Source organism: Pungitius pungitius, chromosome 13 (genome assembly GCF_949316345.1).
Source record: "Pungitius pungitius chromosome 13, fPunPun2.1, whole genome shotgun sequence".
NCBI classification, from domain to species: Eukaryota; Metazoa; Chordata; class Actinopteri; order Perciformes; family Gasterosteidae; genus Pungitius; species Pungitius pungitius.
Window position 1 is genome coordinate 5,040,224 of NC_084912.1, and position 16,643 is coordinate 5,056,866.

Sequence of the window (16,643 nt, forward strand, 5' to 3'; positions counted from 1 at the left end):
TTTTTTTTTTTTAAAGTCTGACAGCGACGAAGGCGACGGGTCTGGTCGAGCCCCCCCCCCCCCCCCCCCCCCAACCGCGCTCGCCTTCAGCGGATACCACGGAGAGACAGGAGGCCACTCGCGGAATGCACGGGATGGTTTTTAACTATTTAATTCTCAACCTCACATCTGACAAACACGAGGAACAACACATAACTACAGGTATTACAACCATACTGCATATGGTTGGATTGGAATATTGGAATATGAATACGTTTCATGGCATGATGGCTCCTGACACTTTGTGTGTGTGTGTGTGTGTGTGTGTGTGTGTGCAGTTCTGCCGATGTGTATTTGGATGCAGCTGCAGGGTTCCTGATGAGAACGTACCCTGCTCCAGAAACGCAAAGTTCTCTCCTTCTCTCTGGTTCAGCCACCACTTCATCCCTCCATGCCTTTTTCTGCCTGTGCCTTTGTATGCTGAGGTGTTATCGGGGTTTCTTCCGCCCGTGGCCTTGGCACAGACACGCGGAGCTGTGTTCCCTCATTGTTTGTGTTCCTTGGTATTCTGCACATGTGGGCTGGAAAGGTTTCAGGGGAAAGTCAGGCGTAAATCACCCATGTTACATATTGACGAGGCGGCTGCTGCCCGCCGAGGGACGACTGCGATGCTTCTCCTCCAGCGTGTATTCAAATCACCTCGCTTTTTTTCCTTTCCACCCATCAGCCCCACACCGGTCAGCCTCATTTCTTCTGTCCATCGTATAATTATGCTCTGACAAAGCTGTCTACTTGCTCCTCGGCCTCCCTCACGAACCATCTCCATTGTGCGAGATCATTGCTCTCCCTCTCGTCCTATAGATCTTCTCACTCTCTTTCTTTCTTTCTGCCTCCCCCCAGGATCGATTAAACAAAATGCAGAGCTGTGGCGTTACCCCACGGGGGGGGAGGGGGGGGGGGGGGGCTATTTGACAGATTCCAGTTCTTGGCAACATGAGCCAGCAAACACAATGGGGCAGGGATGAAGGTAGATAGTCACTGACAGCTAACAAATCGGCCCCCGGGGATTGAACAGGGTACGATAGCAAGGTTCTACACGCTTTAAACGCCCTGATGTCTTCACAGATAGTGAATGAACCGCATGAACGCAACAGATATTAACTCGATAGAAGGCGGCAGATGTGTCGTATTAAGCGAAGAACTGACGTGAGTGGAATTTTTCCCCGGCGGTACAAATCAAACTGCTGTAAACAACAACCCAACAAAAAAATATTTAGACAATCCAATTTGGCATTCAATATAAGACTCATTCTGAGCACAAACCAAAAAAAAATAGCCTTGATCAGTGTTTGGAACAGGTGTACAAAATAGGAGCTAATAGGTTGTTAGATGAAACCTGAGGCTCTGGCTGAGAGGCTCTGGAATAATCTAAAGGTAATTCCCCCGAAACCTTGCACACTGCAGTTAAATGGATGGAGAGATATTTGTGGATGATGCTACTCTGACAGAGTGTCATAACATATTGAGCTAAACGTTTATTGATGTCGTCATAAGAGAAGAACTTAAAACATTAAACAAACAGGGCCACTACAGCTTTGTTTGCTGTGGTGGAGATGTATTAAACAAAAAAAACTAACTGTGCCTCCCTCAAAGGGAGCTTTAATTTCCACTTATCAGTGGTGGTCGAGAGGTGCACCAACGAGTACCAAGAGGGACTCTGGATGGAAGTGGGTGGTGCTGATGCTGCAGAGAGAGAGCATCACATCATCAGCGGCTTGGTGCCTTCCCCCCTTAAATCATCATCTAATGCATTGTTTGTTTGATCAACTTTCAAATACATTACATTAAAATGTTCCCACTAGTGATGTTGTAAAAAAAAAAAAGGTTTGATGACAGCTTAGTGGTGCAATGAAACGCATTAGCTGCTGTACCATTGGTTCTCCGAGTCAAGTGGGTGGTAAAGGAGAATTTATCTTTCTCTCCTTTAAAGGGATAAGTACGACGCGCGTGATATTTGTCAAGGTCCGCATACTACCTGCAGGAGGGTCTTGGTAGAGCAAGAGTGTGGGATTAGCCAATTAGCATCACGGCGCCCGTATAAAGAGGCTTGTGAATGTAACGCAGGGAACGGACGAGTACGAGCAGGAGGACGTGCTTATTGGCTTTGAAGTGAAGGATGGGGTTCTTTGGGGCCGTGGTCCAGACAATCCATGGATTAATTAAAGTAAGCATGTTATTCACGAGGCAAACACATGCACTTATACATTCTAATATAAAGGGGTACACGGCAAAGCAGGTTGACCAGCAAAGTCAAGCCGTAAGCTTCATATTTCAAGGTGATTATCTCGTCTAATCCTCTTGTAAATGTGTAAATGACGTCTCGCGTTGTTGGAATATGCCTCGTAGGTTTCCTTTATATGGGTGCAAAGAAAGACAACATATTTAAAGAATGAAATCTTTTAAGCTGTCAGCTCCCATGAGAATGGGCGAGTGCAGCTGATCCCGGGCTGCTCGGTTCACTCGACTCCCACTTTGACCTCGGGGGGGGGCGAAACAACTACAAAGCCAGTGGGAAATCCAGCGCTCGCCTGCTTGTTGCACTCATTTACAATACAGAGAGCGAGAGGGAAAGCGCGAGGAGGAGGGATGAGGACAAGGACTGGAGGGTAAAGGACAACGAGAGAAAGTATAAGTGAGAGATTGTTTGAACAGTTGAGCTATTTGGGAAAAGCAGTGAGAAATAACGTGAGAGAAGGAAATAATATACAAAAGATGGCAGAGCCAAAAAGAAGCTGTCCCATCGAATCTAAAGTAGTGAGTGTGTAGGAGGCCTCAATTGACTCAGAACAAAGAAAGATAAAAAAAAATAGTATCTAGTATATATATAGATCTTCCAGTACTCTAATCTTAATTGCATCTAACCATAAAAAACAAACACCTCTTAATGCATTTGTTTTGTTAGTATTCAAAAGATGATACATCATATTCTACCAGACCCTTTTTTTTAATCTTTCAATTAATCTTCAGGTAAATATTGTAACAGGACCTTGAAAAATGTAGAGTAGGTAATTCCAGCGGGGACCGTGATTTATTTACACCTGGTTCTACCGATGTAGACGTAGAGAGTCTCTCTGGTACTCTGCATACATTTAATTACATACAGCCAGAGAATTGTGATGCTGATGAGGGGCCTTTATTAATACCCCATCACGCCATGAATAATGCAGCGACGCCGTGGCGCTGACGAGTCGCCCGGCTCCCCGTGTACAACGGACAGAAAATGTAGCCCAAGCTACGTCTGGCTCCAGAAGAGGTTTGTTATTTTCCCGGGGATGAATGTGCTTGCGTGGCCCCAGAGTGATGATTTACCCCTGGAACCGCATCGTGGGTGGAAAAAAAAAAACGGCTTTGCATGCGGCTGTAGGGCTGTCCGATCCTGCGGGAGTACACGAGAGAACAACACAAGGCGCGCCGGTGGAGAGCGAAGGTGTGGGGGGGGGGGGGGGACGCCGAGGGACGGGGGGGGGGGGGGAGGCAGAAGCTTTCACGTGTAGAAGACGTAGAAGTATCTGACGGACAGAGACGAGACGGCCTGGATTCCCTCAAGCAGATCATCTCATCTCTGGCTCTGCTGGGTCACTCGGAGCCGAGAGGACAGTTGCCACCTGTGTTTCCGACCAAAAAAAAAAAAAATGGAATCACGGGGGGGGACTCGCTGCTCCGTGATTTTAAATCCAAAGCAGACGCCCGGCTGAGGGGGACGAGAGAGCGGTCTCGCAGGGACCCGGGCATTAGCTCACCCCGCGCTGACACTTTCAAATTGAAGTTATCAACACGGTAATAGACCTACTTTCCGCCAGCTCCCATCACGCGATATTGGGGATGACACTTGGCTTAGGGAATACACAAAGCAGATCATATTTACGCTGGAGCCGCTGTCCGCTTAAGTTTACCTCAGGATCTCCGAGGCAGATGGCCTTTGCGTTTTCGCCAACCTATTGAAGTGGAACTGCGCCCCCCCCCCCCCCCCCCCCCCCCTCCTTCGAGTGAGACCTGGCGATACAAGGAGTCAAGTAGTGCCTTAAAGTTCATTTAGGGATTAGAGGAAATTTGATGCCCTCTGAGGTTATTTTGTTATAGGATCAACATAAAAAAAATAAACAGTGCAAAAGTCACTGATGTAATCATTCCAAAATAATAACTGCAGTGGGGCACCAATACAGTATAACCTGTTCATACCAGTCACACTTCCCTTTTTGTATTGAATTTGACATTATGCACATCCAATTTTGAATTTCCCGATTGCTATTAATGAGTGACTTCAGTCGAGACCTGTTGATCTGATATCACGGCAGAAACACGGCCCCGTTTTAATAAACCTGAAGAGTGGAAGGAGATATGTGCTGCGCGTCGCTCTCTGTTCAAATAATCATGTTAATAAAACGGACGGCGTTGACGACATCGAGGCGCGAGCATGTGTCGAATAATGGCTTCCTTTGTCGCGAAGCCCTTCGCTGCAAATGATCAATTACTGACGGTGCGAAGGACTATTTATTCAAAAAAAAAAAGTCGGAACAGAAAAGATGTCTGAGGTTGTGTCACCTTCCTGTGTTCTATCATGTGCTGCTATAATAATACGTCACCCTTAAACCATGCACATTCATGTAAGAAAACTAACATGAGTGGTCACAATTCACCCGCGCAGCCTGTGGAAGCACAGAGCACAAATACTGAGGAATATGGAGCCACACATGGAAAAATTGAATTATTGTAATACGGCTTTTTCCTTTTCGGGGGCGACGTCAGAGTCGGGCCCCCGCCAGGAGGGCGAAGCCCTCTTTCATTTCATGCATGACGAGCCTCCCGTCCGCATTTCCTTGTTGTTCTGCGCTCAACTCAGCTCCCGAGAGAGGAAATGAATGAAAAAAAAAACTGGAGTGCAGAGCACAGCAGAACAGAGAGAAGGGCTGGCGATTAGGAAATTGGATCCTAATTCAAGAAAAGATTAGTGATTTGCTGCTGAGGATTTTATACAATGAGAACGCCTGGAAGGAAACCAACAGTTGCATGGGCTTTATCTGCAGAGGCCTTCCTGAGGTTAACTTTTTGGGACCTGCCACACATGGGTCAATTGGATCGTGGCAACTAACGGTTTCCTCAAATGACCCAGAAATAACGTGTAACCGACAATTCCCTTACATTTGTTCTGCCTATTGGTGAATAAATCATTTTTCAGATCAAATAAAAGACAATTTTTGAGCTTGTGGGTTTAGGAACACAAGAAATTGAGATGACCGATGTGACACCGGTGAACTCCATGGTGTCCTACATTTGGAAGTTATTAAGCTGTTGAGGTTCTTCCTGTAACGTTTTTAACTTAGTGCTTGGTCATCCAAGGATACGCACGCCTCCATTAGAGGATCTTTTTCTCTTTTTTTTTTAAACTCAGGAAGCAGCAGGAGGCGCAGTGTGTCACCCTGGCATTTGGTGCTCATTGAGAACTTTAAGTTCCCGCTGCTTTGTTTTAATTTTTTTGGGTGGGAAGGTGTGTGGTGCCTTAATGGACTTGATTATGGAGATCCGTCTTGTGACGGCCATTAGCGCCGGAGCTTAATGTGCACTCTCAAGGTAGCGTGTTGACATTTTCAGCTTTGGCACATCCAACGGGCTCGGCCCGCCGCGCATGCTGCTCCTATGTGCCCGGCCTTCCAGGGATAATGAGCTAATTTGTCCTTCAACAGAACAGCGCTGGCGTTAGGCGGAGAGAGTCACTTCTCCTGCTAAGGAAAGAAGCATTATGCGCCACAGAATGTCTCTGAAGGATAAATCTTCAGTAAAATCTGTTATTAGGGGATCATTATATAGTTGGACATGGGCAAAATTGTGCCGTAAAAAGCCAAACTAAGCATGACTACTGATTATTGTTTACCTGTTTTCATATTATGCTACAGAACAGAAGTATAGTTCATGTAGCCTTCATTGTCATAAAACCGCATCTATTCAGGAATGTTATGTCGAAAAATACATTAATAAAAATCACAAATGCTGCCAACAACAGGACATGAATAGAGATTATTTACAATGTGAAGGAGAGATAAACATCTTCTTGCTCATTAACACGTCTTTCAATTTACTCAAATGACTTGAATATATATAATTTGCCTCCCAGCTGTTTGTTTAGTTCTACCCACAACATTACCCTCAACTAAAGATCTTCCTTGTGTTAAATGCAATTTCATTACTGTCCAGCTCTTCTAAAACTGTTGAGATCTCCTTCAGAGACGACAGCCTTTGCTATAGAGGAGATTTATATTTGAAAGACTGACACCATCACACTCGGCAGAGAAGGACAAGTCAAATACTTACTGGTGCTCATGCTTGGTTAGGCCTCCTCTTTAGCTCTCCACATGCCAACCCAATGACTAACTGAGTTTTATTCATGGTTTTATTTTCATGGGGTCAACCAGAGCAACGCTATCCAAATTTTGGCAAACTGAAACACTAATAATACAGATGGAGTGTATGAACGCTGAACGTGGGTCTGGATCCTTTATCTCGTGGGCATCTGCCAACGAAGCTGTGGGATAAAAAACAAACAAAAGCAATTTGAATATAAAAAAAACCCCTAAAATCAAACGTCTCTGTCTCAAATGTTGCACGGTTAAATGGCATTAATGAATGAATGACATGGTTTTCGTTATCTATAACCAGTCCTCAGTATAAAGCTGTGGAGAAGAGTCTCTGTGTGGAGCAGGTGAAGGTCTCTCTGCCACACATGTCCGTCTTTGTTCAAGCTGTGGGAACAGGTGGTTGGGATCCCGTGTGCCTCAAGGGAGCCAGGTCAGTGTTGTATTGTATGTTGTATATATTATAGTATTATGCCCAACATACTGCAGTGGATTACTGCTGATAGTACTATGTGAGTCATTATAATGCAACATCATTCCGGTGGAGCGCAGCTGACCCTGTTTCTTTACGGTGAAATGACTTAAACGTATATTTAGGCTCACATGTTTACCCAACAGGCGGGATTGCAAATAGCATTTTCATTTGCAGAACACATTTTGTGTTTTGAATGGAGCCATCGAGTCATGGAGCATGCGTCGCACAGTTCTAGTGTGACGTGGGATTACACTGCTCGTTTGTCCAAAACATCACGAGACGTTCAAAATGAAACGCATTCATAACGCAATATGTTTAATTTTTTGTTTGTATGGTGTTTTATGCTATTTAATATTGTTATTTACCATCTTCATCTATTTCAATCTATTTCATTTTGAGTTGTAGAAAAAAAAGCCCTGCTAACTTTGGCCTTTAGTTGCATTATTAGCTGCTGCAGATCGACAATGCTGAGCGATAAAATAAACTTGGGGTTACCTTTGAGTGGGTTATCATGTACACCAAAATATTACAGAACAAGGTGCAGGACAGGATTTCAGAATTCACATTTGCATTTGATTTTCATAGAACTAGACACTCTCCTCATTCACTTGTCATGGAAGTTTTGACTTTCCTATTTATTTGTGGACTTGGTCCCAATTATTTGAGCAATATTGTTGAATTAGAACATGACCATAAACAAGATAATTAAAATGGGTTATTTAATCCTTCATCTTCTATTCTACTGTAGCTCAAAGAGCAAGAGCGCATCCCTGAATAAATTTACGTTAATTCTTAATTCATCTCGCACGTTTGAGGTGTCGCTCGAGATCCAGATGGGACGAGGAAGACCAGGGCAGATTGCGTGGAGCAACATCCGGCGTGAGATGAAGAGGCCAAGTGATCGGACGGGAGTGAAGACATGCAGATATATAAATATATAAAGAAAGACAAAGAAATCAGACGATAACACGCCCAATGACACATTACCAAATTAGAGCGCGAGACGTTACCTAATGTTTGGATGAGTCATAATCGCACTCCCACACTGACGGCCTCCGTAAGTCGTCGCACAGTCCAAACGCGTGTTTGTCATTTAAAAAGCGGCCTTTTTATTCACCTGTTATAACGTTCAGCAGAGTGCTGCCGATGGGGAGAGCGTCAGAGGCACATTACAGTGACCACATTAGCCCAGAGAGGAACTAATGATTGCAGCTTCCAGAGCAATGAACACAGAGCGAAAATACGACGTAAGACTTAAAGCTAAAAACCAGAACAAATTATCTTTAGCAAGCTTAAAAGTAAATGACTTTTACATACGTTCATTCATTTGATTTATCACATAAAGACAGGAACCAGAACCTTTGTAACCTACTAAAGCTTTTCAGTGTGTTGTGCAGGTCAGATAGCAGCTATACAACTCTGTAATGATTCATTATATAAATTTGGGCATTAAGTAATTGCACTATGGTAAAATATCTGTGAAACATTTAGAAAAATGGACAATGAAGTTAAAAAAAATCTCCTTCATAAGAATATTAGGCTTCGTGTTTAAAATAAGAACAACGACACAAGCCGTGTCTCCGGTCTGAACTGCATTATTGCCACAGCAAATTATTTAAATTTAAATAAGCAAGTCCTAGGTACACTAGTGTTTAGCTTAGCCATGATGCTAACTGGCAAGTTTATCTGTCACCCCGGGCAATCTGACGTTAAGACCAATTAAACTATCCTCACTTATTTGTTTATTTATTTATGGCTACACCGTTCTGTCAAATGAAAAAGGGGTTTATTTCTCGTGAATCATCTTTCATGCAAAATTCCTCAAAGAAACACACTCCCTCATACATTTATACAAGATAACAGATTTTAGTTGAACTGGGTCGTAATCACTACCCCTACCGATGAATAAAGCCTTGCCTGTGATTTCCACACATCACGGCATTACGTCGTCAAGGCTGGATCACATGACACCAAGAACCACGGAGGGACCCATCGGGGGATCCGTCACGGCCCGGCCGGTAATTTCAAACATCTGTAAACGGCGGTTTAATATTTGCTCAGAGAGGAACCAATCCGACCGACTTCAGAAAGGTGTGTGGGTTTCGGTGATGTTACATTGAATCGCGTTGCACTGTGAGCTTTAACTCCACACGCCTGTGGACACAACAGAAATTCAACATTCAAGCTTCACAAACGTAACATTTGGGTTCATTTGGTTTTTGGTCCACTCCCTGTATGTAAACAGAACCTACTCCTACTTCTGTAGTTCTGGACCTTTCTGCAGAGCATTTTCACACTTCAGATGGCATGGGCAGTCTCAGCATCGATAGTATTGATAGGGATATGTACCCTTATCTTAGTCCAACAGCAGGAGGGCAGGCATGTGGAAAGGAACTCACCGAGTGAATGATGGAAGTGGAAGTAGGGAAAAGTCAATGGACACTTAAAGCTGGACCGACCTATGGTCCAGCTACCACACTGATGGCAAAGAGCTGAGGGAAGGGCCCCTTCGAAAGGAAGGAATGACACAACATCCCGGGCTGCTCTTAGCTGAGGGTGCTCGTACGAATTTTCCCGCAGCTGGAACATGAAAATGACTGTAATCTGTGCCAGCCGGTGCTGCTGAATGCTTAAAAACCACCGATGACCAATTTAGCGACCGGGCACCGCGGTAGCAGCACTAATAATGCGTTGTTTGTGCTGAAATCCAGGGTTTATACAGACAAACAAATGAATACAAAACTCTTTTATACAACGTTCTAATTTACCTCCAGACGGTTTAAGATCTTCCTTTTCTTATAATTCCACATTTAAACAGAATAAGTATATGCTCATCTGTTTAATGAAATGGGGAATTACAATGCACTCAAAGCCTCTTTCAATGGCCTCTGAATGATACAAGAAAGACACAATGTATTTCTGAATAATGCAGCACAAGCTCATCGGATCACAGTTACACCGTTACCGAGGGAACAGGGCAGAAAAACAGTGCAGCGTTTATTTTAGCAGTGACTCCTTAAAATCCCATTGTGCTCTGAGTCAGAGCAAACCAAATGAGACGGTCTTATCTAGACTGTGAAATCACCGAGACGGCCGCGTTTTATCTAGCGTTCACTACATTAGCGGTGTTGCGGTTGTTTTTTTTTTTTGCCCTTCATATTACTTTGGCAAAATGAGGGCGGGACACTGATGACATCATGCTTTCACGGGCAAACAGATTGTGTGGCACCAAGACTGTAACGTCTTCTTTCAGCCTGGTGTCTTGGTGCTAATTTCCCCCTCGCGGGGCCATCCGAACTGGTGCGATGGGGCTCGGACTTCTGCAGGAAAACACTGTGTGCTTTTGTTGATCGGCGCAGATCTGCACAGCAGATGTCCCTTTTTAATGGTTTAAATTCAGAGTGTTGGAAAATGAGAAAAATGGCTTGCGATACTCCTCCCGGATTTTAGTCCCTGAATTTGCTGACGGCAGAACAAAAAATCTCATTGTGATTTAAATTGTTTCCGTTTTAAAGATATGGGGTGATGATTAGATGTTTATGAATGTGCTTCAACTGAATTCATCATCCATCAATAAACCAAACCATTACTGGGATAAAATTGTCGGCTTCTTCACAATGGGTTCGAAAATGAGATCATCCCCCCCCCCCCCCCCCCCCCCCCAAAGAAAGCAGCCGTTGTTTGCGTCTCACTATTTGGATTAATTACGGCAGACTTATTGACTGTTATTTTTTTATTCTCCCACCCATCTACTACTCTGTATTCACTCAACACATTCTCACAACAGTGCATCAAGCACTGCGTCATGGTCAGGGCTCCATTCTTGAAAACTATGGCGTGTCAATATGTGGTTATAATGGTTCCTAAAAATGAACTTAAGATTTAACAGGAGGTAAAAAAAGGAAGAGACCATCTTTGACGTCACCTCGATCGACTTGTGAATCAAATCCCGCGACCCACGTGAGGAAAAAAAGTTAACTTCCCGTGAAGATTTGCATCTGGACGCCAGCAGTTGTGTCCTATAAAAGTATCTGCTTTCCTCCAAGGTGTAAATATGACACATTACATGTCATATAACTATCAAGGAATGAGTGATGGCCCCCACTTTAGGGGGGACATTTAAGAGTCATTATTCCACCATTATCATCCTCGCCAATGACTGTGGAGCCCTCCTGCCTCCCGTCAGCGGGCCGACTGCTGTGTAATGGGCCTGGGGTGTCCATTATGAAGCCAAAATGGCTGCAGACAGATTTTAGCTGCAGTCTGGTGAAAGTGGGCTGAGAGATGGTCAAAAAGAGAATTTCTATTAGCACAAATAGAAAAAAAAAAAAAAAGTTAGGGAAGTTTCTCGCGAGTGATCTAAATGATTATAAAACATCCTTTTGACCACGGCCTCTTTTGATTCCAGTAATGACGTTTTGAAAGTTTGAAACAGTCCAACATAACATAATAGGAAATATATGCAATGTTCTCCCATTGGAGAAGCTTGAACCACCACAACGTCTGCCAACCCGGCAGCAATTACACCAGTAACTCTCAGGGAGCAGGGTGCGCAGTACAGGATGCAGTCCATGGTGGCCTGCTGACACGGGGTCAGTGTCAAAGCGTGCCCTGGATACGCATTACCTCAGTCAATCACCTGACTTCCCGCGGATCAATTAGCGTTTCACAAGGTTTTCACAAAGGACATTTTGCCGAGTGCCCCGGCGTTCATGCAAGAAACTCGGTCTGTCGCGCTAACTCATGCACACACACAGTAACACACAAACACACACACAGTAACACACTTTCACCAGAGAGCCCCAAATTGTTCTTCCATTCCTCTCCCACTCCCTTCTTGTTCTACTTTACTTACGGGGGGGGGGGGGGGGGCATCTCCTCCTACCTCGGCTCTCTGACATTTGGGCTTTTGGGCCTCTCCTCAGCAGTTGTCCGTGCACTCGTGATTTACGCGGCCTTAATGCAACCCCTGTGCTCGCCGTCGGTGAATTAAATCGTCATTTGTCACTTAAATAGAGCTCCCCCTCTGCCGTCACTGCGCACGCACATACCCCAATGCCCAGTATGGCTCCATTCACTCACTCATCCCCCTTCTCAGCCACTCCTCTTAGGCCCCTTTCACCTCGATCCCTAATTGGATTTTCTCCAGAAAGCCCACCTTAATTTTCCCTTCACCTTCCTCTGGTATTGTTGTGGATTTAACTTAATGGCGTCTTACCTGTGTGTGATTTTTTTTGTCCGAGGCGTGCAGTCCTAGCCCTGTCGTTAGGGTCATTTCGTATCTATGGCTTTGGTTACTTTTCGGGACATTTTGCAGTTATTGACTACATAATTAGGTGGTATTATGAAATGCAACAAGAGAACATTTAATTCAGTTTTGTACACTATCCTCAGCTGTTTATGCCAAAATGATAAGAGTCCCACTGGTGTGGAAATGGTGATTTGAATTGTAAAAGGCAGCACTCGCGGTAGCCGGTCCCATGTCACAGGCAAAATTAGACAATCACTCTTGTAGATGATTATGCAGCTCATAACAGAAGAAATGCAAATGTAATAATTTTCATTAAAAACGCTTTGCATTTGGATTCACATTACTTTCACTTTTCTATTAACTACCTATTTTGGTGTTTTGCATGTTTTAATATAAGATATGATTGCCAAACCACGTGACAGGAAGGTTGAGAATAAATAGGGTCAATGATTATGAAAAGACAAAACAACATAAGCGGTTGTTGCGACTGACAAAGTGTCATTGCTTTAAGTCCAATTTTGTTTCTTGAACCGCCTGATCTGTTGCATGTTAGTTTTCCTCAATATTATTCCGGAGGGTGGCGAGTATAATGATCGGTTTTCTGCAGATTCGTGTTCCAACACACTTGAAAACCAACATGTTGTAAAAAGCCAAAAGAACCTTTAACAGTGTTAACTGTGTTAGAAGAGGTACACAACTGTGTTGCCTAAAATGTGCTTTAGTCATTACATCTAAGATATCTTTTGTAAACACTAAACATATAAAATATTCTTTTTAGGTCTTTAGATCAACTCTTTGATTATTTAAAGAGTACCTAATGTCGCACCCAAGTTGGCACACTCAAGTCTACGCTCTCATTAAATATTAATCCCCACTTAGAACAGCTTTTCTCTTCAATTTCAGACGCATTAATAATGTCAAAGACGGCATTTTCATCTTTAAAATATGTTTGTCATTTTGTAGTAGCAGACACGCTGACCCGCTTAAAGATTTAAAGCAGATTTACAGACAAATTACACGCGTAAATGAAAATGTAGCGGATTTTAAGACCCAACGCAGACATGGCTGTATGTCTGCAGTGATCAGTGATGGTTTATAACGATCATCTGGACATAAACGAGGGATAAAGAGTGAAGGATGTGTGGGACGGTACTTTGCTTGGACCGATCCGAGGCAATAAATTGCGTCTATTTTGTGTGACTGCGCTGAGGAAAAACTCCTGTAGTCCTCCAGTTCCTCTTTTGTCGTTGACCTACTGTTTACTTAAGAAAGCATTTCGGCTTCAGTTAGCTGTCTCCTTTTTGTCGGATTAGACGAATCATTAGAGGAGGCCCCCATATTCACATTATAATACAATGTCAGCACTAAACCCCCCCCCCCCCCCCCCCCCTCCGTTTTGTCATCATTTCTCAAGTGCAGAGGCTCACACATAATCCCAAGCAGGGTACACAACGAGCCATCTTGAATTAAAAGAAAAAAAACAGTTGAGCGCACGTTCTGGACTAATGTGCAATGTTCCTTTTAAAAGGAAAACCACGTTGGAATTGATTACAGTTTTGGATTTACTTTAAACACACAACCCAGGTTTAATGCTTTTTACTCTGCTCCCCCCCCCTCCTCTTTTCCTTCATACACCTACACCGTCCCTTCTTCCCTCTGTCCTCCCGTCTCCAGCATGCGAGCTGATGAACCAGGGCATCCTCGCCCTGGTCACGTCAACCGGCTGCGCAGCCGCCAGCGCCCTGCAGTCGCTGACGGACGCCATGCACATCCCCCACCTCTTCATCCAGAGGAACGGGGACGGCGCCCCCCGCACCGCCTGCCAGCTCAACCCCAGCCCGGACGGAGAGAGCTACACCCTGGCCGCCCGCCCGCCCGTTCGGATCAACGACGTGCTGCTCACCCTGGTCTCGGAGCTGCACTGGCAGAAGTTCATCATCTTCTACGAGAGCGACTACGGTGAGTGGAGGCCGAACGGGAGGGCAGCGGATTTGTCAAATCGATTATATACACACACACACACACACACACACAAAGGGGGGTGATTTGCTTAAATGTTGATACCGCATGGCTGAAGTAAAGCCTGGTGGACACGGACACTGGGGATTTATTTGCGGGAAAGAATACACAGGGTGGGAAATTGGATGAAAGAGAATCACCACTTACACACACACACACACACGCACACACACGCATGGATTGAACACGCACACACTGCAGAAACATAAATCAAAGTTCAGTATAAATTGTCCAGAAACCATTCACCGTCCTCCTGAAGAGACCAGCCTGTGTCTAATTGGCTCATTTGTGGCACAGGAGAACGTTGTCCCAATAGAACCTAATATATCTTCATTTGTTATCCATTTTTTGTTTCATTAATCTCCCCGCCACGTCCCTCCCGGGGACCAGACCTTTCCTGACCCACATTTGGCGAGAGGCAAAGGGCTGTGATTGCCAACACAGTACACGGGCAGAAAGATAGAGAAAATCTATCGCTGCTTTGGCATTTCTCCGATGATACTTTGCACCTGCTGCCTAATTATTCTTTTTTTTTTTTTACTGCTTGGGAGAGTGCAATCCACAGAGGAGAGTAAATACTTTTTATTTTCTTTCCACTCAGAGGAAGCTGCAGTCGATAACGCGTGTAGCAAAGCAAAACCCCTCAAAGGAATACAGCCACCCACTGAGCGAGTAGAAGGCTCCGCGCCGCAGGTCGCATGCGTTCACACGCATGCGACCTGCGGTTTCCCGTTGGCAGAGACCTGTGCTTGGACCTGTGCTCTCTCCCACCCAGTGCACAGTAATCCCACTAATGTGAACTCCTGCACCTCTATTTCCTTCACATTATTCCTCCTCATCTCTCCCCGCGGCTCGCGACCCCTGCAGCTCACGCTCCGTTGACTCCGTCCCTCAGACCAGCATGTCTCGTGTTTACCGAGTTCTATGATTTATATTTTGCCTCTTTTTATCTTTTTTTTGTATAGTACATTATTCATAGTTTTTATTAACAGCCCCAACTTGACCACAAAGTTAGTGTGGACTCGTTCTGCCATGTAGCCGTAGCTTAGCTTTCTGTAATTCTCCGATGAGAAGCGCTGGTGCAGTGAAGCTTCATTTAAAGTAGATTAACTGGTGGCTCGGTGCGTCACATCCAGGTTTCATCCAATAACCTTCTAGTAAAATCTGTCTCCACCTTTCTTGCCTTAATTGGTTATTTTCTTCATTTCACATCTGCCTATACAAATTTATATTTCTTCTATAAGAAATGCCAGCATCTCCAATGTATCCATAAATATTGGATGTACTTCTCTTAACAGCAGTTCCTTGGGCCGCACGCTGCACCTCGTCTTAAGGTTTTATGTGAATCCAGAATAAATCGTAATAAATCTCCGTAAAAACATTGCGCTTTTTCATTACTTGATAGTCACATGTACTCACCTTATCAATTTGATATCCTTCTTTCCCCTTTTACCTCTAAAATCCGGTCTATATCAGGCTGCCCGAGCATCATGGAGCCACCGTGGGATAAACTACTGAAGGGCTTATCCACAGATCAAACACTCCAAATCCTTTTGCAATGTCATTCCCTATCCCAACAAAGTTATCTCCCTGATACTCCTCCCGACCCTCCAGCTACACAATATTGTGGGTGTTTTGGCAAATTAGTCGAGTGATTAGCCAGTTCAACCTTACACGATTCCTACATGTTCAGGTGTCTGTGTAGGCCAGGTACCGAAAAAGGGCCCTTGCTGCTGATCCATTCTTTTTTTTTCCACACAAAGTCACCAGTTATCCAGCTAAAAACTATCCCACCAAAGCCAGCCCTGTCCTCGCTGTCAGTCTATCCGTCTTTGCTTTTCAGCTATTTTGTCTCACTGGCGAAACCCTCGCTCGCCGGCTGTCTCGCCTCTCCGTCCATCCATCTTTATCTTTAAAGGAATTTTCAATCAGTTTCCGCCCGGTGCGAGACAGCTCCATTCTTTGAAATCAAATCCTATCAGAAACTATTTATGTACAACATCTCAACCCAGCACGGCGCACCACTGGCCTTAAATTGGGAGTCCTGTGTGAGGGGAACCTTTGTCCAATGCACGAGGGCTGCGTGTAACAAAGGCCCCTTTTCAAAAATAACGGATGGGAATAGTTGCTCTAACAAAATAGCCTTTTTGAAGCCTGCCCCAAAGCCTGGACCGCGTGTTTACTGTACAACGCCGCGCTCTGCGCTCAAATCAAGGAATGTAGCGGCTAATAAGGATGCTCACAGAAGAGGCCGGATGCCCGTGGGGGGGGGGGGCTGCCTGGAAGCAGCTCTACACTGACCCACAGGAGAGAGAAGGGCCATTGGTGAATCGCTGTAGGCACTTAACATTTCATATTTGTCACATTCTCGGTCCGTCTCTTACGTGTTACCATCATTCATTTGATGTGATGATCATTTTCTAGATTAATTGCGTCCAGTTTAACACATGGAGGTCCGATCATAAAAATGAATCCAGAGCGTTGATATGAATGTCTAAAAATGTATTCCCCA

General features: G+C 44.6%; 1 protein-coding gene across 3 annotated transcripts in view; it reads left to right on the forward strand.

Annotated features, from left to right (window-relative positions):
* Positions 1-16,643, forward strand: part of grid1a (glutamate receptor, ionotropic, delta 1a) — a 144,964-nt gene that overhangs the window by 69,989 nt on the left and 58,332 nt on the right. For all 3 annotated transcript variants that reach the window (XM_037464767.2, XM_037464768.2, XM_037464769.2), the window contains exon 3: positions 13,787-14,071. In XM_037464767.2, the coding sequence (XP_037320664.2) occupies positions 13,787-14,071 (285 nt within the window). The remainder of the gene's footprint in view (positions 1-13,786; positions 14,072-16,643) is intronic.